Source organism: Zootermopsis nevadensis, unplaced genomic scaffold, assembly GCF_977971745.1.
Source record: "Zootermopsis nevadensis isolate Lab colony 2312 unplaced genomic scaffold, Znev_1.0 Znev_ptg000010l, whole genome shotgun sequence".
NCBI lineage: Eukaryota > Metazoa > Arthropoda > Insecta > Blattodea > Termopsidae > Zootermopsis > Zootermopsis nevadensis.
The window spans coordinates 21361585-21385755 of record NW_028259142.1 but is presented as its reverse complement, the minus strand read 5'-3'; the positions used below and the strand labels follow the sequence as shown (position 1 = coordinate 21385755).

General features: G+C 45.5%; 1 protein-coding gene across 1 annotated transcript in view; it reads right to left on the bottom strand.

Moving 5' to 3' along the window:
* Positions 1 to 24171, bottom strand: part of dally (division abnormally delayed protein) — a 119892-nt gene that overhangs the window by 92002 nt on the left and 3719 nt on the right. Inside the window, exon 2 of the mRNA XM_022073145.2 lies at positions 1083 to 1241. Within this exon, the coding sequence (XP_021928837.2) occupies positions 1083 to 1241 (159 nt within the window). The remainder of the gene's footprint in view (positions 1 to 1082; positions 1242 to 24171) is intronic.

The window sequence follows — 24171 nt, the reverse complement described above, 5'->3', positions numbered from 1 at the left end:
AGGTGAAAACTGAAAAGTTTTCCTCGAACACTCATCAGAGGAGTCGGTATTATGATGCTCCTACCCAGAAAAACGTCATTCAATGCACTCGTACTGCTATCACAAGTAACGTACTTGAAGCTTTAAAACATTATCACCTGTTATATCAACACAAAACTTACGAAACACAATTCTAGCAAATAAGTGTGGCTCTAATCGAACACAGACTGGCCAATGGAAGAGCTGGCTTGAGGGGGCCTGCACTCAAGAATCAGAACACGTTCACAACTGAAAACGTCTGCGCAGCCTGAGCGAGCAGCGGCCTGCCAACAGCGGTTAAAGACGGTGTCGCTTCTGACATAATTTTTTCGTACTACGACACGTGACAGAGTCAATGGCACACCCTGTATCCTCCGCCATGTTCGAGTAGCAAGAGACCTGATGATAAATAGAAGTTCCACAACTTTGATCAATAATGTTTGTAAACACGGGCAAAACACTGTGTACAGTGAGAAACGTGTTCCGGAACAGTTCCCAAGAAATGTGTAATGTCTAACATACTTAAACGAGGGTAAGACAGGCACAACACGCATTTTCAACACTGGCTCTGTGCAAAGTCGTGTGGCACTTCAGGGCGAGCGAAGACGAAACCATCGAGAAGACGGGATGAACCTCACAGAACGCTCAATGACGGACGGTCAGACCTCCAGTTGCAAACACGAGTAAAAAGGCCTTTACTGGAAACGTCGTGAAACTTTGTTCCCTCCCACACAGCACGCGTTCATTTTCGAAGACAGAAAGGAAATTCAGGTACAACCCCTTCATAATGCGACTCCTTGTTGAAAACAATTCGAAAATATTACACAACGCACGTCCTGCGACCTCTAGTTCCCATGATGCACCACGTCACCGTCAAACGGAGCACGCAACGGGGGGACTCGAAGTTAACAGTTGGGGTTCCAAGGCAAAGTTGTGCACATTTTTAAAACAGGGCACGACCACTTCCTCCCGCATCAATAACCCACATTGAGACGGCCAGTTGCAAGACGTCACTTCGTTACGCGTTTTCCCAGGAGGATAACGAAAAGCTTTTGGTAGCCTACCTTGCAACTTGGCGGCTGTGGACGCGAGGAGGCCCTCCAGGGACCGGGAGTTGTGGTGAAGCAGCGCCTGGAAGTCTTTGCGGACGATCAGTCGTAGTTTCGTCTCCATCTCCAGAGTGCAGCAGCTCTGCGCCGACTCGCAAACACTCTGCGCTGACCCTGCAAGACAAAACACGCATCTGTAACACGCATGCGCGACAAAGAACATTTGGAATCACACTCACTTTAGTCTTTGGCTGCGGCTTTGAAACAAGATGGCCATGGAAACGGAGAAACACGTCGCCGATTCTTCCTTCAATCTTGCCTGTGGGCGGGAGATTCTACGGGGAAGGAAATTCCGTCACAAACAGCGTTCTGGTCCGAGAGGGAGTCTCGCGTGACTTCCAAACCGCCACGAGGTCTTCGCTTCCCTTTTCTGAGGTTTCGAGACATCGATCGATACGTATCAAGATATTCCAATCGAGAGCACAAGTCTTCTCCGCCTTGTTCTCTCCCGAACTGGTGTGAACCTTTGGCAGGTGGCAAGGTTTGAACCGGGGCCTTATCCGAACGGGCACATTCGCTAAAACGAGCGACATATTTATTCTTCTCTGGCTGACATATGCAAAATTTGCAATACCGGGGCATCGTTGCTGGACCTTGCGCTGACGGAAGTCATCGGTTTTGCAGCTCTGAGCTCCTCGGGTGTGCACGAGGTATTTGGCAAAGCTGTCGAGGCAAGGGAACACATTTCCACATGCGACCGGGAAAACTAGGTGCGTTTATGCAGATTCATCAACGCGTTACTTTTTGCTGAGTACTGCCAACATTTTGACAGCGCGAGGGTCCAAGGTTTACTCCTTCAAATTTTCAGAAAGTGAAAGTCTGCATCGATATAAAGCTGAACCAGCAGACGACACACAGTGGTAATTGTACCACCTGCTTTAACAAGAAATAACAGCGAATTTACCCACTCGAAGATGGCTGTCTTGTGGGATGTTGCCCTGACGACGGAGGTAGCAAAAACCTCCGAAACGCTGGCAAACTTCTACCTGGTTGACAACAAGGCACAAACAACGCCTTGAGAACCTAAAATCTCGTTTACCCACTGGATTCCGTACGTTTCTCTGAATAAACAGCAGCTGTTCCATTTAACATCGTTAACCAATCGATCTTTGTAATGGAGACGCGTTATATTTTGTTAGAGGTAGACGCTACATTATTACGTATTATTTATATGACCTCCAGTTTCTGGGGGTTAATTGGCAAGTCATAATGCCGTCTCACTCTTCGCGTTGTTGGCTTACTGACAATTCCCACAACTTGCTACTGTCATAACACCTTCAGCCGGCAAAGACGATTTGCAAATTCTCCTCTCGCCCTTGGGAGACACGTGGTACAAATGTTACTGTCTGTCCAGCAAACATTCGGGTGCTCTGTGCCTTCTGCGCTCCGTAAATACACAAGACGACAGAACAAACTCTTATTTGACACAGAAATTACTCTGAAGAGTCGCATAACAAATGTAAGAACGTTTTCGCGGGAGAATAATGGCCGGCGTACGCGCTGTTCCAACTAATAAACACCCACCCCAAGTCGATTGCAGAGGCAGAATTTACGTGGCATTTCTAAAGGCAACAATTAACATTACTTATGTGATAAATACTTACGAGCAAGGCGTTGCAAAGAATAATACAATTGCTTCTTCGTTATTAAAAAACAAAATACAAGAACATGAACAATAACATGAAATGACAGCGGGCGAGGGACGCGGTGAGTAAGCTGTAACAGCCCAGCGTCTCGTCTTATCTGGAATGCCGTTATTACTAAAAGAGCGATGTTACGCTGGCATGACGAACATTCCAAATTTTGTGAATATCAAGAGAAGGGGGACACCCCACCATAACACAGACGTGTTCCTGACAATCCTAACCTGATTTATGTTTCCCTCCTTTACGACATGAAGATGGACGAACCGAACGGAGATAATGCAGATGTTTCCTGTGCTAACGAGCGATCTCAGTTCGAATCCGATGAAAATTTAATTTAATTTATTAGCGGGCACGAAGCTTATTTATGTCGCGTCTCATTTCTCAATTACTGTCGTTTTCGGAACAAAGCCGAATATCCCGTCGACGAAGGTACCTTTAAAACCTCAGCAGTTCTCAATGGAAAGCAACGTCTTTTAAGGCTTCGACCGGGATGTTCTTTGGTTAAATCTTTTGTGGTACCGCCTGATTCGACTTCTAATGGTTAAGTGAAGTGTTTTCTTCGCGGTACGGTCTGGATTCGTAAATATTATGAAGACGAGCTTCGGCTTCAAAGGGTTAACCAGCTGATTTTCGTAATGGTGAGGTGTAGTGTTTTCTTCGCGGTACGGACTGAATTCATAAATAATATTCAGACGATCTTCGGCTTCAAAGGGTTAAAGAAATTCGCCACCGCACGCTTCGACAGGAGATTTACTCGCTGAATGACTTCGCTGGTGGCGTCAAGACAACTCGTTCTGCTTTAAGAGGGCTTGCTTCGACAAACAGAGACTCGAATTCATTAACCAAACCTTCCGCAACTGTTCCCGGTTTGATCTCACGCGTCAAAGGTAAACAATTCCCAAATCAGACGGTGCAATATCACGCGGCGAGCGAGCGAGCACCAACCTCGCAGCGAAAAGGAAATTACATCATACAAGAACTTCTTTTGTCTTTCGTACGACTGCTAATAACGCGCGAAGGCACGCCCGGACGAAAATAGTACAGAAACACAATTCAATCGAAGGTTTCGCTGAGACTGGATGCATTTACGAGTTAGTCTTCTCCAGTGATCAGCGTACGACAACAGTGCAAATGTTTCGGAGACTTTCCCTGCCGCCATCATCAGGGGTTGATGTGGCTTTGTGGATAAATACGTGGGACAGTCGCGAAACTGTGTGAGAAACACCGGAAATATCTCGATTCTCGGACGGCTGATCGCTGGAAAGGGATGTGATCCTTACAGGTGGGACCGCAGGCAATACTTGGACGATCCCCTTTGGCGACCTCGAACGCGTACACTCTTGCTTCGTGCGGAATGAAGCGGTTGCAATGGACCTTCCGTTCCTGCAATAACGCGCACTTTAAATATAGTTCCTGTGTGACTTGTAAAGAATTCTTGTTTGGCGAGACGAAATCGCTATAAAGAGATTCCGATGTCAGTCAGCCTTGTGCACTCTGAGAGAGAGAGAGCTGACTGCAGCTTATTCTATTTCTAACCCCCCCCCCCACCCCCCACCCATCTGTCTCGTCGCCCTGGCTGCAACACAGAACCACGAGTTATGCCATCAACCTCTGTCCATGCAACAGAACAACGAATTTATACAGCATCACTCGCCCAGAGGCTAGTTCACAATGTTCCGACGCGGCCAACACTCGCTGCTTCCAAATTAAACATCGCACTGGAGACGGACGTCGGAGCAGTTCGACCCACAAGTTCCGGCGTCTCACTTGAGGGTTCTCGCACGGCATTTGTTCGGATGCACGCGGTAAGGGAGGAATCTGACTTATCTTGTCTCCGGACGCACCGACGGGGCCAGGTTAGGAGTCGCTGGTAGAGGAGGCGGGGGGGGGAGGAGGAGGAAGGGTCTGAGCCGCTGTACCAGTAGTCATGGCGCCATGTCCAAGGCCGAGAGGCGACCGCGTATCGATCTCCACTGCAGCGACCCCCCCCCCCCCCAACAAAAAAAGGATGAGTTCAGAAACTCTCGCTAAAAAGAGAAACTGTACACAGCAGGGACACTGCCATTATATTTCTCTCTCAGCGACATTATGAGAACTGAAACGCGGAGAAGACGTGCAGATGTGGAGGGAACATGAAGGAGACGTTTCTGCTCATCTCCTCTCGCGGGGAGAAATGATACAACAGCGAGAGCTCGAAGAAACAGAGAGAGAGAGGGGGGGGATAAATCTGGGCACGAGACTGGGAATGAACCGAGGAAACCGCGTTAAAGAGAAAGTCTGTGTCAGGTATTACTGTTTCGTCGCGAAACACACGCCCGATGTAGTCTCACGCACAAAGACGGACTGCAACGCCGTGATGTCACAACCTGGTGGCCGTCTGAAGACACTACGTGGCTGCAGCACCCGAGGAGAGTCCATGTCGAGACGAAGTGAAACCCGTGGTTGAGGTTAAGGAATTCTGGACATTTTATAAACGATGCCACGTGTTAATAATAGCCCTTTTGAGGGCTAACGTACTGGATCACATTTTACGTACGTAAATAGAAAAAAAAGTGTACGATATTAATTAGTTCTGCTAATTCTAATGTGCCACGGTGGTCTAGCGGTTAGAACGCTGGCCTTGTAATCCTGGGGGTCTCGGGTTCGATTCCCGGCGGTGCCCGAATTTATAACTTGTGTTGGGCAAGGCCGTGGTCTAGGCAACACGGAGTTTTCCTCCGTGGCATCCCAACAATTACTCCATTCACACACAGAAGAAGGCAATGGCAAACCACTTCTGGATCATCTGCCAAGAACGTATATGAACAGGTCCCAGTCCGAGAAAAGGATGGAAGGATCCTGTTCATATGGACCTGTCGTCAGACAGAACACTAAATAATAATAAGATGAGGTGGTCTAGCGGTTAGAACGCTGGCCTTGTAATCCTGGGGTCTCGGGTTCGATTCCCGGCGGTGCCCGAATTTATAACTTGTGTTGGGCAAGGCCGTGGTCTAGGCAACACGGAGTTTTCCTCCGTGGCATCCCAACAATTACTCCATTCACACACAGAAGAAGGCAATGGCAAACCACTTCTGGATCATCTGCCAAGAACGTATATGAACAGGTCCCAGTCCGAGAAAAGGATGGAAGGATCCTGTTCATATGGACCTGTCGTCAGACAGAACACTAAATAATAATAAGATGAGGTGGTCTAGCGGTTAGAACGCTGGCCTTGTAATCCTGGGGTCTCGGGTTCGATTCCCGGCGGTGCCCGAATTTATAACTTGTGTTGGGCAAGGCCGTGGTCTAGGCAACACGGAGTTTTCCTCCGGGGGCTTCCCAACAATTACTCCATTCACACACAGAAGAAGGCAATGGCAAACCACTTCTGGGTCATCTGCCAAGAACGTATATGAACAGGTCCCAGTCCGAGAAAAGGATGGAAGGATCCTGTTCATATGGACCTGTCGTCAGACAGAACACTAAATAATAATAAGATGAGGTGGTCTAGCGGTTAGAACGCTGGCCTTGTAATCCTGGGGTCTCGGGTTCGATTCCCGGCGGTGCCCGAATTTATAACTTGTGTTGGGCAAGGCCGTGGTCTAGGCAACACGGAGTTTTCCTCCGGGGGCTTCCCAACAATTACTCCATTCACACACAGAAGAAGGCAATGGCAAACCACTTCTGGATCATCTGCCAAGAACGTATATGAACAGGTCCCAGTCCGAGAAAAGGATGGAAGGATCCTGTTCATATGGACCTGTCGTCACACACAACACTAAATAATAAATGCAACATAATCATTAACAGAAAAATGCTGACATCGGGATTCGAGCTGACAAACGTAATCTTCATTTTAACACTAGTCCTCGACAACAGCGATTTGCCTTGGAGGGAACATGGCCTCGTCTTATTTAACAGACATCAGACATAGCTCAATGTAGTTAATGGAAAGCAGAGGACAGCCAAATATGGGCTGTACCCTCACGTCACTTAAAAAATTCCAGCCCTTGGTTCTGTTGTACGGGGTGCCTCCCCCTAACCACCCGGGTCACGGTTACGCTCCGATCGACCGTCACACCTCAAACACGAGCTGCCCAAAAACTTGACCTACGTCAGCGCTCGTTTTGTTAACTCTGTGGTGAGTCATCGTACTGATGGCCGGCCGTAAGTCGGTCCACTTTCTTTAATTGTAACCCCCACCCTTCCCTGTCTGTTCAAAAGTTGCCGCAATGCTTAATGTTAATCTGCAAATACTCAGTACCTCCGCGACACTTGCACAAATTTATCGCTGTTGACCGGGGCAGCATCTGCACACGAGAACAGGGGAAATTCTGAATATTTATGAAAAATTTCGCGGGACAGTTGTGGAGCGCTATGAGAATTAAATGTATCAGAATGTAAAAAAAATGCAGTTCGTTTCAACCTCTCGTGTCTCGTTCATGACATAAAGAATTAAAACAGAATCAGCAGGAGTCACAGAAAGATACTCAGTCTAATTGCAAATTCTTCGAAGACGATGAGATGAAGGGATAATAAATAGGAAGGCGTGTGGCAGTGGCCTGACCTATTTTAGAAGGATGATGGGGCGTTAAAAGTTTTTAAACGCTGGTGATTTTAAGCTTGATTCATACAGCCATCTGCCCCCGAGCTCTCGGTCTGGCTGTAATTACGTCAGAGTGAAGGCACTACGGCGTCTAATGACAGGATCATTAAGGAGCAAGACTGGTAATGCGTACTCTCCGGGGAACACTAAAATTCCAGACGAGTCCTTCAACATCGCGGACGGCGAAGTCAGCGAGTTGCCTCGTTGACAACCAGCGCTCAAAAGAAGGAGCGACAGACAGTGCAGTCACCTGGCAATGAACTGGAGGGACTGAGTAAAATCAGGAATAGCTGCAATCATGGTAGCCAGCCCTTCTTAAACGTAACCACAGCGGATCCGGTGGCTTTGCGTGTCAGAGCGACGCTGTGCTCAAAAAATGTTTATTGTAATGGGAAAACTGCAAGGCGTGATGCATGTAGCCCATATATGGGGCTGCGAGGCGAACGCTTGCTGCCAGAAACCGCGATAAGGTTGAACGACCTGGCGATTCAAACTCCAGACCCCGCGGCCTCAACTGCGGACCTGGGTCTGGTAGCGAGAAGACTTGCTTGCTTGAAGGCCATCTGGCACCAAGCCTTGTATACGCACAGTACAAGCAGATGAGGTAGCTCCATCGTCCTCCCTCCCAGGGTCACCCCTACCTGCAACGATCAGCTACAGCATTCCTGTGTCCTCCGCTCTTTTGCCCACGACTCAGCTGGACTCGCCTCTCTGCGTTTTGCACACACAAAAATAAATAAAAACTTTTGAACCGTCGGACTGACGGGTCACATGAACGCGATGCCGCTCGCGAAGTGCATTTCTTTATGTCCAGCGTCGAGAACTTCTTTTCGTGTTCGTGTAGCGACATGTCTCAAGAACAGAAACTTCCGGCGAACAGACGATGACGATGTGAAACGCCGACCGCGTCCCACGTCAAACCGCATCAGCCAGCGTCTCTCGTAACACGAAACTTGACGTTTTCACAGCGAAAACTCTCTTCCTGGAGAAGCCAGCACAATTCCTGCAAATACGACTAGACACGTGGCCCACACACTCATTACAAAGGGCCCTCACAATTACTGGGAATGCCACTGGATGATACAAGGCGACCAACCTGCTGAGACACTCGGTATCTCACTCCAATTCCCCGCCTCGCATGGAATGCCTAAGTTAATGGCAATGGCCAGATAAACCCGCCACTGGACCTGCTCTAACCTCCGTTCTAATACTCACATCACCAGGTCATGACGCCCTGAGCCTCTCCCCCCACCCAAGGCAACGCACCATCTACCTGCCTCCTCTGATTTTCGATTTCTGGTCACCGAATATGGTCATTAATGTTATCACTTCGCGTGTGCAAGTGCTGATGAATTTAAGAGCGAACAGCTTTTGTCATCCAACTCCGTCAGATTCAATCACATCCTTCCGCTGTCCGATAAGCCTCAACTTGAAACCTCGTGGTGATCAGAGGACCACGACGTTCCCGAAAACAACTTCAAGACCTCAAAACGGAAATGAATAATTTTACAAGTTGCGGACTTGCGCAAAGTTTCGTAAGGCACACAGCTGTATTTGCTAGCCCTAACATGCGACGCGCTACATGAAATTCGTAAACATCTGAGCATGCCGTGCAGATGACACGCCTGGGCGAAAAGCTGTCGTCGAGTAGCTCGCCGTCTGCTTTGTACAGTACATGCAAAAAGTGCGTAAAAGTTCACAGATCGGTAACAGAGTTCGCTGGACCGCTCCTATGACACGTGGAAGCTCATCGGCCTTTGGGGGGGGGGGGGGGGGGGACAGGACGGGACACTCCAAACCAAGGGTAGCAATTTTCTATCGCACGATTTCCTTTGCAAATCCGCTTTCACGTCCATTTTAAACGACGCAACCTGTCGGTAATAATTTAACTTTCAGCCTCTTATGGGGGCGAGCGAAGACACTTATTTCTCTGCACTGTCAATTCGTTCTTCTAAGACGTAAAAATACGTCGCTGTTCTGCCGTCCGGCCGTGGAAGAGGGCGAGTCTACTTCGCTGACATCAGAGCTCACGCGTAGTGTTCGTATATGTTCCAATGATTAATGCAGCAATTCAGTTAGCACAGTGGTCTCGAATTAATGCATGCAATAAACATTTATCAGCCAAGTCGAGGCTCGCAGAATTCAGCAAACCAAAGGACATAACGCGAACCATCGTAATTTACAGTCGCCGTAGGGTGAGAAGAATAGTACAGTATGAATCATCAAAAATGCCAAAATTTAAACAGGTAATTCACCACAGAACAAAACCTAACCTAACCACCTCATCATCTCCCGCAGGAGACAGTGTGTGCAATTTTACATGCATAAATAATATTTTGAAGCGTCCCAGCTTCAGCTAGAACACCGAACTACGTCTCAAGACAGAGGCAAAGGAAGATATGATCTCATGCTCGCCTTTAATCAAGGCAATTAATTTAATTAATCGCATCTTCCAACACAAAATAGAGGTAACATGTGTCACTTTTGCTGCACACCATGTGAACATGGCGCCGAGACACGTACATTCATTTTGTGTCTACACTGACGAGACGCTTTAGAGTAACCAGACACATTAAGACCGGCGTCTGCTTGGAGGCGTTTGTTTCGTCATTATGACATTAATTTTAAAAAAATGTCACACCCAACGCACAAATCCCTATATGGAAAACTAATGATACGGTGTGTAATGCAGACGGAAGAAAGCTTATAGATTTTTGTGGGGGGTGAAATCCTAATTGTAAAACAAGGATCTGAGATGGGAAGGAAATTCACTTTCGTTCGCCAGGTGAGCACTAGTTTAGTACGCCGTGCAACAGCGTCTGACGAAACACGTAATTTAATATTAGATTCTAAGGTACGAGTACAAATTATGAGCGTCATTGTTCGTAGAATAAGGAAACGCAATGGAAGAAGAATTTAACATAAAATAAGACGCCAAGTCACAGACTAGACAAATACGAAAATGTAATTCCGTGCCGGAACATTCTCGTGCCTTCGTTCAACGCGCATTTAGAATTATTAAATCCACCTTCTCCCGCGGCATGCCATTTTAAGGAGCCACAATTTCCAAAATATTCAAAACCAAAAGTCGAAGATGCACAATTCTCAGATTCCAAATTCCGAATTTAACCACGACTTGGCTGGCCTTGTAACCTAACCTAACCCAACAACATATTAAGCAGAACACAGAGCGGTACAATACTGTGAAAGCAGCTCATTCCAATCAATAACAAAGTAAATACAGATTCAAATCAAATAATTAATTATCATTAAATATAAATACTGATAAATAAAGGTAATCTGTGCTCTTAAGACTTAAACACAAACCTCCAGGTTGCCCGAACTTGTTTTCCAAACCACAATCTACACGTACGAAACACTGACTAAAACAATCAGTAAAAATCATGACTTACGTCCGGAGTCTGCGCTGAAAAGTGACCACAAATCTTAAGACTGTCAGTGTTGATATAATACCACTGTAAAATCGTGAGACACACGTCAGAAAACATATTTTTGCACACAAAGCTTAAACCCCGCCATATTTCACTGGAGCCGAGTGCCAACATGACCAACCTAACGGCGCGAAATTTCAAATCATTCAAGGACCACTGGTGCCAAGTGCATCGGCAACTTTACCCAGTGACATCACTTCAGTCTCGTCTCCCCTAGAAACCAAAGTTCCTTACATGAAACAGGCAAATTCTGCGGGTCACAGATAAGATAACCAGAACATTCCTCTGTGACTGCTAGCAAGCGAGCCTGTGCGATAAACTGCAGTGGGGAGTCACAGATGCGTATCAACGGAGAGTTGAGGGTTGGGGGGGGGGGGGGGGGTCACGGCCTCCTTTGCCAGATGAACACAAAGCTAAGGTGACGTAATGAACGCCTACGTTTAATTGCGTGTAACCCTCTGAAGCCATAGATCGTCTGAATATTATTTATGAATTCAGTCCGTACCGCGAAGAAAACACTACACCTCACCATTACGAAAATCAGCTGGTTAACCCTTTGAAGCCGAAGCTCGTCTTCATAATATTTACGAATCCAGACCGTACCGCGAAGAAAACACTTCACTTAACCATTAGAAGTCGAATCAGGCGGTACCACATAAGATTTAACATCCCGGTCAAAGCCTTAATGAGTTCATAGCTTCTGTGGATTCGAATACAAGATGACGTAAAAGGTGTAAAGGTCTCTTTTAACTTTAACGCTCCACTTTTTGTGGGGGGATACTGAGGAAAACCATATCAGGGTAGTCGTTGTACGTGGCAGAATTCTGTTCACGCATTTCTTTGAAGAAGAATATAAAAGTCTCTGCTGAAAACTAATGCGACATGAAGCCGCAGGAAGGCAGCACCGACGTGAGCTCGGCGGACAATCCTGATCATGCGCAGAGCGTTGGCATTCAGCGCTGAAGGTCAACGGAACAAGAGGTCAGTGTTGCTGAGGACAGTCAGCCGATCCGTGACGGATGGGGCCCCCACCTGAACATTTTTGCATACTCCGATGCTACGAATTGCAGTCTACAGCCTAAAACCACGGGTTTCGGGTCAGACACCGACTCTCAATTCCCGGCACTGAATCTGCTAATCTGTTCTTAAATGCAATTTTGATTTGTTACTCTCGCCCAATATGTTACCTAACTCAATTATTCTGTCCTAGGCAAAACGGAGTTTTCCTCCGTGGCATCCCAACAATTACTCCATTCACACACAGAAGAAGGCAATGGCAAACCACTTCTGGATCATCTGCCAAGAACGTATATGAACAGGTCCCAGTCCGAGAAGAGAAAAGGATGGAAGGATCCTGTTCATATGGACCTGTCGTCAGACAGAACACTAAATAATAATAAGATGAGGTGGTCTAGCGGTTAGAACGCTGGCCTTGTAATCCTGGGGTCTCGGGTTCGATTCCCGGCGGTGCCCGAATTTATAACTTGTGTTGGGCAAGGCCGTGGTCTAGGCAACACGGAGTTTTCCTCCGTGGCATCCCAACAATTACTCCATTCACACACAGAAGAAGGCAATGGCAAACCACTTCTGGATCATCTGCCAAGAACGTATATGAACAGGTCCCAGTCCGAGAAAAGGATGGAAGGATCCTGTTCATATGGACCTGTCGTCACACAGAACACTAAATAAAAAAATAACATCCTGCAGACGAGACAACCGACTACTTCTGTACCAAATTCCTTACTGGCATCTGACAGAACTTTCTGCGTCCTTGATTGTGGTATTTTTATGTTTTAAACCAGTGAATTAACATCATTAGCACAGACTAGAAGCTGACGTGTCCTTTTAATTACACTGCAAATCCCTCTGCTTCTTTGTAGCTGAAATGCAGTGCGCCGGGCAAAGAGTGGCCCTCGAGATAAGGCTGGGGCCAGACCTCAGTGCATCAGCCTGCTGAAACTTGCACATACGTCGGCATATCTGCGACTGAGCTAACAGTCCATGGGGTATTTATCAATGTTAATTGGCGTAAAATCATGTTAACGTGTGGTTATATACGACGAAGTGTAAAAGATTGATGGATGCAAGAAATAAGCCTTGAACAATTTTCTGACGTCATCAAACCAAATATTACATAACAAGACTACAGCAAAGAAGGGATCTGAGACAAATTCAGGCTGCGCGCTGGTGTGAATACTGTGATGAACAGTCTGATTGCATAACACAGGGTGTTTCTGAACCAATCGACTGTCGATAGTCGATGGAGCAGCTTGCAGTGTGAACGGGAGCCGGTGATGTACTTCAGGGTTTGTGGCGTGGAGGGCTACTGAATTCTGAATCGGGAGAGATGATGAGGAAGTGGTCTTGGCCTATTTGAGAAGGCAGAAGACAATCTCCCAGCCAAGTCTCGAAACCAGGACCTCACTGTAACACAAGAGGTCAATCCAAGGGCAGACGCAGGTCTGACGCAAAGGACATCGGTCTGGGTGTTCGGAATTCGACTCGCAGAAATATTAATCAGAGGCTGAATAATGTTCGATTAGGCGTCACAGAAGTTTTAGTAGAATGCTGCCTGAGGATGGTTACATATTGCATCATCTAACTAAGAGAAGAAGTGCACATTTAGCCAGAAATCGCCTGCTTATTACATTGGATTGGTTACAGTAATGGCGGACAATACCCTGGCACTGCAAACGTGCATGGCGATTTATAACTCTACGGATTGTACATTCCTAAGTCCTCACTGCAAATGAAATAGTTTCCAGCCACATAACAAGACCAGCAAATATTTCAACACCTTTTCGGCATTGCCAAAACGTCCCAAGTTGTGGGCTGTACACAGACGCGCCTCAACCACGCGAGGAAGATGGCGGACACAGAGAGCAGAGCTGGGTTACAATAAACAATTAATTCGACGCCATCGATACGGAATTAATTTAATGGGCCAATGGCAGACAATTCACAATGCAGCTGTAAACAGGGAATGTTAATCAAACGTAATTAATTTACAGCATGCAAGAATATTTGTAAACAAACGAGTCCCATTTCGCTGCTTCAGTGAAATGTGGGGAGCCCCACAATTAATTATTCACGCAGATAATGAAATTAATGCGCGCACAGCCCCCCTCCCCCCGCCCCCACTGCCGGGCCAAAGACATTAAGCTCTGAAACACAGACACTGGAAATAACCAAAGAATTTTTGAACTGGCATATAATGCAGGTGGCATATAGAAATCATATTCTTCGTTGAAATGGCTGTCTTGTTGATGTTTATCGACGTTTTAGATGTGCTCACTGTCTCCACCATCCAACGCCCTGATGACGGAGGTACTAAGCACCTTTGAAACATCGGTAAAGTTCTGCCAGGGTGCACGGAGCAAAATCCCCGAAAACAGAATCATCTTCTTAACAGAATTCGTGAGAACCTGAGATGTCGCCTACTGCCACGTGCTTAGGTGACCGGACCTAATCTTGTACGAAAATTCGATCCGAAGCTGACAGAAGGACCGGGTGGGAGGTCTACAGCTGGCATTACCACGCACGACCTCAAGGTCTCAGAGAAAGGAGTTCCATGTGACTGCGAAATCCAGTAAAGACATACCTCGGAGATATTGCGTTAGGTTCCAGACCACCGCAATAAAGAGAGTCATATGATTTGTTTTGGTTTCCCAGTGCATATAAAATTTATGTTTACTCTATTGAGTGTGCAACAGCATTATGTATAAAAAAACAATGCGAGAATTACCAAAATGTGACGCAGAGACACGAAGTGAGCACGTGATGATGGAAAAATGACGCCGATGGACTTGCTCGACGCTGGGTTGCCACAAACCTTCAATTTGTAAAAAAAACAGCAATATCTGCAAAGCGCAATAAAACGAGGTATGCCTGTACTCGTTTCACTGTGTACAATACGGAGAACGAAATACTTGCTTCTTGATAAAACGTGAGGGGGGGGAGCAGCCCACAAAACTTTATTTGTGTGGATTTTAAACAAAATACATTTTAAATAAACGCTGTTGTTTTATGGTTAAACAGCAGAAACTAATTATGTCTTGTTCTTCCATTTACCACTGAGATCTCCGTCGATTACAACCAATCGATTCCTCGCTGTTCATTCCGACGGACACGATCAACGTGAGACTCGACGCTACAAAGAGGCGCTCTTTACCTGTGGAACTCTCTTGGTCTTGTAACGTCGTTCTTGCACCAAACTAGGTGTGTTCACAGGTCCACCGAATCCCAGGACTGCGTTAATCGCGAAGTTATCGACCCCAAATGGCCAATTCGCTATTTGAATAACGACCTCTCGTACAAAATCCAAAAATTCATACATGCAAAGTAAAAGTGACTTGTTTCTCGCTTCGCGTATGTTAAACTCCCGCAAACGCGCGGAATATAGGTCAGCCATGTGATATGACGCGCGCAAACAGACGAGACGATTAGCACACACAAAGCAAGTGTCTTGCTTGAGTCGTGGTGGCTGCATCTACTGGGCGCAGCGGGCTTAAATCAAATAATCCCACGTCTGTCCTTCATGATTTCGGAGCAAAATTTTGCAAGCATTTATTTCTGTACCTTCCAATCGTGCTACATGTCCAGCCGACCCATTCTCTTCTCAACCACCCCACGGACACAGCAGCCCAGGCGAGAGGCCTCGACTGTCATCACGAACGACGCTTTCCAGAAGAAGGCGGAACGTATCACTCCTTAACAGTACTAAGGTCCGGCGAGGCAAACATTCGACCAAGGAATTTCCTATTCGGGAAAATCTGAAAGGAGGAGATTCTGTATCGCCATTGCATTTTTCGACTCTACCTCGGAATACGTCATGGATGGGACGAAACAACTTCCGGCCGATGGCGATGTTAATTATTTTGCTGAAAATATAAATATCGCAGAGAAAAACGGGGAAGTTTTCTTGGACACCAAGAAGAAAGCAGATCTGTGCACGTTCACGTCACGTCACCAGACCACAGGATTAATGTATCAGTGCATAGGTCACTAATAAATCTTTCAATATGTGGAGAAATGAAAGTAGATGACAGTCACGGTAACAAACGAATGACGTAAGGAGACGAAATTCGCGGAATGCTTTGTCTCCTCGTCTGTCTGAAAAACCCAGGGAATAAAACACACGAAATTGTAATTTTCCCCTTTATTTTGTACGAATGAAACCGGTTTCCTCACTTGACTAAATGTGAGAAGATAATATTTGGGCCTGACAAAGAAAAGTCAAGATGTTTCCTTAATTTTCTCCACGTACGGTTTTTTTCTGTGTGTCTGCCTGCGAGGACCACCGTTAGCAACGGCGCTATGACCACCGAGGGCTCATGTACCTTCCAGCGTCTCCACATTCCCATCCGACCGATTCACAACAGAATGTCTGGTAAGACACGTCTCCGTCGTGCAAGGAATAATTTCTCCAAATTTCTTTCAAGAGACCTATTTCCGAAACTGCAACAGATAACACAAACAAACAGACCTGTTATCAGCCGTCGCCAATTCTCGTTACCTGATACCAGAAAGGGTTTTTTTTTAGCGTCAGTGCTGCCGTGTAAACCCGTGTCTTCTTCAATGTGGGAACGTTTCAGTCACCGGACTGTTCGTTTAACCTCTTCGACGGAGAGGAAGGAGAAGTGAATTCACTTCCTCCCACATGAAGTATCTGACGTTCGTGACCAACAGAGAAAAACAGTCCGGAGTTTCCTTTGCGACCGCTAATGGACGGATACCGACTCAGCTCGTAATTGAAACAATTAAACAGCAAGAGTTCATTTCGTGCCACTCCAGAAGAATCTAGACAAGTGATGGGCAACCCACGGGCCGCCGGACGTTCCCCCCTGTACGGTCCCCTTACAACAAAACACAAAAATATCGAGTTTAAAGAAAAATCTGCAAAATTCCTTTAGCAATATTCAAAATAAAAGTATTTACATCAAAACCCGAACAATATGATCATATACAGGTTTAGAAAACCGTCGCATAATAACAACCCGTACGTTTTCGAATTGCGAAGTTTAAAAGAGAGTTTTACTCCCATGATCGGATACGCAGAGCCTCTGTTTGTTAACGGAGCGTTACCTTCCAACTAACCGGTGTATTTATCGCTTGATAAACAAGTCATTAAGTCACATTTTAATATTATACTCCCATGTATGGGTCGGAGTCCAAAATGGCCTAGATTTCGTGACCCGAACCCTGGTTTCTGAAGACGCGGGTCCCAGTGACACTGCAAATCGCCTTTATTAATCGTGTAAGAGACTTCGACCCACGATTCAGACTCCGCGTCGGGCGACATTCTTCAAGTGACATATCCATTAAAGAGACACTCAACTCTGCACTGCGATAAAACAGATTATCTTCCCCAGTCGCGAGAAACGAGAAAAACAAGATACAGGAGCGAGCTGTTCGCTCACTGATGCTACTGGATTTTGACCACATACAGCGTCACTCCGAAGGCCCAGTGTTCTCACGAATGGCCACGTTACAGATATCCCGATGAAAGAAAGCAGGGCCAACATTTTCGCCCTGAAAATTCTTCTGATAACGCAACAAACAGAGTTTCAATTACGAACACACGATTTAAGAATTCTTGTGCTACTCAAAATATCGATACCAGCACATCACATATAAGATTACGGACAAACAATGGCCAAAAAATATTTTAATAAACAGTGTCTACCAGACTACACGGCGTTACAACCCAGAGGACAGCCATCTTTGCTTGGAAGCCATCAGACGTGGTCCAAAACACAGCTATAATCAGTTTTAAAACGAATACCAGTTATGTTGATGTTTGTGAAATCCAGTTTCAACAGTTACTGTCCTCGACAAAGACGCGGAAGGAAAATGGAAAGTGGGGAGCCGATCCCCCATAAATGACCCTAGCCGTACGCGGAAGTAGACCATTCCCGTTTCTGAGCATTATGCCGTCATGCTGATTTCCACTATTTCAATGTAAATTCTGAAAATTATTCCGCGTGTCGAAAACTTGATCAAGGTGGACTGCATAACTTTAGTTTACTGATTCTGTTTACTCAGTCTGTCATTGGCTCTTCTACAAACCCAAAATTTTCACCTGGCGATGTACACTGAAACAGTTTCAGAAACGTGTTATGTTCGAAATACCAGAGCAGTGGTTCTCAACTGGTGTGCCGCGAGCTTATAGGGCAAGAGCACCGTGCGAGACTCTGAAAAGCAGAAATGATTGTATTTCAAATTAAACGATCAAATAACTGTTAATATCACATTACCATCCGTAACTGGCTCTTTTTTGGTAATAAATTACATTGTGACATATTTGTTTTACGATAATATTATATTCCAGTTTGTAAACAGGTGCACTGTTATTATAACTTTTAATTCTACATCGCCGCGAGCAACAAAAGTTTAATAAAAACACGGAACTACAGAACGAACAAAGAACAGAAACAGGTAACATTAACGGATTGGATCCGTACAGGTAAATAACCAACATCAACGCTTTAAATAATAAATTTTCTCATATTATTTCTGTCAGCATTGTTCGTTTCCAACAAGTAAGTAAAACGAATGCATTACTGGGAGATGGCGGCTGTCCGTCTGTCAGTCTGTCAGTCAACACGCTTCATTTCCGACAAGAACGAATCCCGACTAAATTTGGTTTTGGTTCACACCGGTCCGATAAGTTAAAAATCATTCTCCAGAATCGCATGGAAAAGTGACAGAATCATATTCAAATTTGAGTCTCGATAAAATCAACAAGTTTAGTCTGAAACATTTGTTCCTACGCGTAACAGAACGTTAAGGACACTGACAGGCGTGCCGGAGTGTCAGGACGTCAACATCGGGAGGCGACAACGAGAGAAACAGAACTCAACAGGCGAAGGTTTGGGCCACCGGAATAAAATTATATCATCCGGTGTAACGACGATTTACTTGTGTGTTTGATACAGCGCAACATGGCCTACATTCTATGAAAATCCCAACCTTCCGAAACCAGCGTCCATTTTGTGCAAATGTGAGGTTAGAACTCAGCTCAAGACCTGACAAGATTAACAGATCCTTAATTAAAATATATAATAAAATTCAGGTCAATACACAAACTTTATTTAGATGTTAAAATTTAAAATTTGCGCCATTTAAATTTTAACATCTAAATAAAGTTCGTGTATTGACCTGAATTTTATTATATATTTTAATTATAAAACACAAACATGACGCATTTAAACCTAAAACTTAACAGATCCTCTCTCGCACTGCAACAAAACAGCTGTGAAGTCGCCTGCTTTAATTACTAGCAATGCATTACTTCAGTCTAATGACGCACATGCGTTATACTTTGGAACATGAATGTGTCTGAGTTTAGCTTTGGGTTCAAGGCTTCTGAGCCGTTCCAACAAGTCGTAAGCCTCGAGCACAAAGTACCCAGCATCTCGGCCTGGCTTCCCCCGCGTTCCGTCTCTCCGCCAATCGTGATGCAGTTTCTACAGAGCCGATCACTTGTGTAGCATCGCTTTCGTCAAATTATACAAATTTAATATTACAATTCACGTGCAAGATAAATTTCCCGTTTCCAGTATCTGCGAAACAAACAAAATTTCAGGGTGAGCCAGCGGATGTAGGATTTGTGAACGAATCTAATTTCCTGGCCTTCCGGGCCGGATATTTATTTTATCAATCAGGAAATATGGCCTGGATCCACCACAAACAGACGCATCGCTCCTTGTTGCCCGCTCACAACCGTCACGGCGGGTCTGCGTGCCAGACCATGACGTCATCACGTGGCAACGAACTAATAATTATTGTTATTAATCACCTCATGACTGATCCTTACTCCAAATAAACACAGCCTCCATTTTAGGCTGGAGCGTACGAAGTGTGGAAGGTCGAATTAAATGTATTCAAATCTAAAACTTCTTGACGATGGTGAAGAGTCAATTGAATAAAAATTTTCTTGGATATTATCCATCGTCTAGTAAATATAAAACGTAAAAACGACGTTTCGGAGATGAAACTCTACCTCGGTCTTCAGGTTCCTACACAGTTGGGCCCACTAGATAGAGCTAATCCCTCCGGACCAAAATGTATTCAAATTCGTTTCAGTTACAAAAATTACTTTAAAAACAGGGGTTCTTGAACTGTGTGGGAGTACAAAAAAATATTAAAAACTACCCATTTCTTATCCTGCAATAAACATTTTCTGGAACACACTATAATACCTTTAATTTTTGCAGAATTTCTGCTATCAATTCCTCAGCGGTTCTGTACTTGCAACGCCTCCGTTCCCAAATCAACGAACACCTCCCCAAAATGTCAGGCCAACCCTTAAGACATTTGTCCTCAGTGTGCAAGGACACACACGAGGTGGATCGAGCATTACAACAGTTGGCGGGACTGTTTCTTGGTGCGTTTATTCCTTCGCGCGTGTTTATTTTTCAAAGTTCTCGTTCAACATCCATCCATCCCCGTTTCTACCCGGCAGATATCGTGTTTCGTCTCCCAACTGTATAACAATAAAGCGTGCTTGTAGGCAACACGCCAATCACGGTCGACGGGTACTCGGTGATTAGGTGATCTTATTAATTAGCCACAATTTCGTAATATTAAGTCTCACGGTAACTATATGTACCACCTGTTTTAACTACCAATAATTCCGCATTTTTCCTACGATGTGTATTTAACAAACTGGTATAAACGTCAGAATAAACAGGGATTACCAGTTAATATCTGTAACGATCATGGACTGTTGAGAAGTTCATCGACGTTTCAGGGCTCGCCCTGATGATGGAGACAGCAAGGACCTCTGACCCTGAAGACACAGCCAATCTGTTGCCCGTTACAAGTCGTAGAACGAATGGCTCGAGTGTGTGGTGTGTCATTGGTAAAAAAGTGTGACTGTAGAGTGGCCCTCGAAATCACACACGCCACTGACTTCGAAACCATTCCGTAAAAATCAGGGGTTTTTCCCCCCGTCAAAACATTTTGTCAGAAAGAAGAAAGATAAATGGTAATAAATACTAAAGTTTGTATATTTTAAGGGCATTTATATTTGAACAAACCGTATCGTAATTTATCATCTCTGAATAAGTACTGTCAAGGTAATGAAAATTTGGTACTCATTTTGAAAGCGTAACAAAAAAAAAAAACAGTGCCAGGAGGAATTTTGTGGCCCTTTTTTGAAAAGGGGAAATGGTATTCTTGGCCCGAGCGAGAAAAAGGAAAAAGGTGGATCCATCAATTTGCAGCTTTCAGTCACTGTCATGGCTAATGACGCGTGACGAACATCGTGTAGTGTGCGCATGCCCAGACACTCGGGAGTGTCTATCATCCACTTTGCTAAATATTTCCAGCAATTCGGTACATACAAAGCGACATGTGTGAAGACTAACCTCCTCTCACTCTCACAGACGTTGGGCTGGCGTTTAAGAAAAGCAGCGAAAACATTTAAACACTAGGAAAATATAACGAGAGACCATAAAAAATACTTAGCAAAGGGATGCATAATGTTCGCTCCTTACGCCCACACGAGAGCTGTTTCTTAGAGCGAATAAATAAAGGAACATGACATGGACAAATGGTACCACAGATAAATTACAGTCGATAAACCTCGAGCGATGACGTCACTTGGAAGAATTATAAATAAAGACGAAGCTGACACAAGATCAACTGACAGACGTTCGAAAATGACGATCTTCCGAAACACTGCGCCATGTAGTCTAGTAGAAATCTACCGACGTTTCGAAGGTGCTTAATGCCTCCATCATCAAGACCACCTCTTCCGTTAAATGTATACGAAATATAAGTCACTAGGCCGAGATTTTAATTACGATACACGGAAACTATTAAGTTCCGTATAAGACGTTCAGAACGAACACATTTTCTGGTCAACACTCTTACTCGTACGACATGCCTTGGTGCGTTAGGTAGTTTCATCCTTCAGGCTTTCGCCTCAGGACAAAGGACTCGGCTGTTCTTATTAAAGTAGTTCACTAGACCACCTTAATTAGCCTATCGTCTTTTCCACACGTTTTAAATTATAATTATGTGACTGACTTAACCGAGGCACCGCACGAGAATTCCAGTAGCTGCTGAGTAAGGACGAAGACCTTTTGCATTCCTCCTAAGTCAGTCCATCGTTAACACACCAGCAAGGAACCCGATAGCTGATAAAAACGCTTTCAATTAGCGAGCGTCTCTCAGTCAGGCAAGACAATGAGGACGGGAGCCAAAATCTCTTCTCAGTGACACTTATTTCAGGATCTGGCAAGGACTCCAACCTTTGAATAAAAAAAACGCTAATGTCTCGTTACCCGCCTGGGAATGCTAATGGCAAAAGGCGAGACCCTGGTTCTTTGTACGACCATGAGGAAAGCAAATGGCGACCCTTCGCTGCCACAGAATCTGGACACGCGTGACACCTGAATGAACGCGTTCTGGGGGGCGAAACACGTGGAAGCCACTTTGAACATCTGACTATTTGTGTCGGGGACCTCACCAGCGCGAATCTATGCCACCCACGCCTTGAAACACAAGAACTGTGGGACCGCGGATTCGAATCCAGCCCTGTTCACTGACGCTTGCCTGAACAAAGAGACTGAGACCCGAGTCAGACTATTACTCAAATTTATGACAGAATTCCAACAAGCTACACGTAGAAGATATGACTGGCTATCGAATGGACGACCGGGGTTCGATCCCCGACGGGGGCAGAGGATTTTTCCTCTAGCCTCTGGGGCCCACCCAGCCTCCTCTACAATGAGTACCGGGGTCCTTTCCCGGGGGTAAAGCCGGCCGGGGCGTGATGCCGACCACTCACCACCATCTAGTGCCGAGGTTAAGAGTGAGTAGAAGATGCCAGCGGCTGAAGAGACAAGAAACCCCTCATCTGCACCTAAAAACATCGTCTCGAAAGGGTGGAGCTTTGCCACCATGCCTCGTTTTAGGCACAATGGCAGCTTCCTCGTTGCTATCCTACACAGCCCACGAAATTCATTCAGTGCCCTTAAAGAACCTATAAAATAATCCGTGAAGCACAGAGCATCGAGTAATTCAACTGCGAAACCGATCAGATGGGCTCTGGCATAGAGACGTCGTGTCCCGTCCCGAAATACATTCCACAGCAGAGCGTGACCTCAGGCACGTGACGGCGCTGTAGTGCATGTGCACCAAACGCTGAGCTCACGACGAAATATAAACTGCGTCCGGGAAGTGAGGTAACGCGGTTTTCTGCGAGACTTTTAATCCAACCGCAATGACACAAATCTGCACTACATTTCAACACAGTCGCCTTCAGACCGTGTTCGAGTTCTCTCCAAACAGGTGATGCCTTCGAGGTTCAAACAGATGGACGTCAGATGCGCCAGCTGTGGGCTTCAGGGTGTGGATGCTCTAACGCCTGTCTCGTAGCTGACTTGAGTGTCTCAGTACAATTCGGCATTCGCTGTGGTGGGCCCACGATCCATGAGGGCAATCAAAATAATGCCCCCCACCATCCCAGGGGGCATTTGCCATGATCCTCCTTGCAGATAGCTTTTGGGTACACGGAATCTCTTTTCCTTTTTTTCCGGTGCGTTTCCCGGCACAGTCCTGATCAGAAACGGTAATGCGGCTTCAGAATGATCCCTTAGCATTTGTGGGAATTCTCAGAACTTTCAAGGGCCCAGCGTGCACAGATTTTTTTTCGAAATCCGTGAAGAGCGCGGACGACCTCAAGAGTTGGAAAACCACCCGTCGAGACAGTGCTACCAGCTGCTTCATCAATCACATCGTCATATTTCGCCATTTTCCACAATGAAACTTGTTGATTTTATGCTCAATGGCTCCAGTGCTGATTATTTCTTATGTATTTAATGACGATTTGTCAAAGACTAAGTTTCGTAGTGTCAAACGCTATGATTACAACTTACATTTCGCGTGGTCGCCATATTATCTGGTATTCTAACAAAATGGACAGAATTTTTGCTTTTGGAATATCATCACGAATGAGAGGCCCCTACACTAAAAAGTTTCAAACGATGGTCCCATTACTATTAATGACGCCATGTGAACAAACCCTGCTCTCCAGTCATGTGACGTCATCGACATTTCGTCTTTTCAAAAGTTATCAGAGGGACCAACTATAAAAACGATGGAAACAAGCCGGTTCTAAACAAGCTCGGAGAGTATAATCCGAACCACAATACACATAATACGCTAATCCGTTCCTTGCAACGTGCATATAGAATCATTAAATCTGCCTTGTCCCCACAGTCTCACTTTGGCCACCAGATCGCAGCACTTGAGTGTCCACTCACGACTTTCCTCATCCGCCATTTTGTTAACGCCACGCGTACGATATCTAAAATACGTTTTTGAAGTCGTGCGGATGGCCACAACCT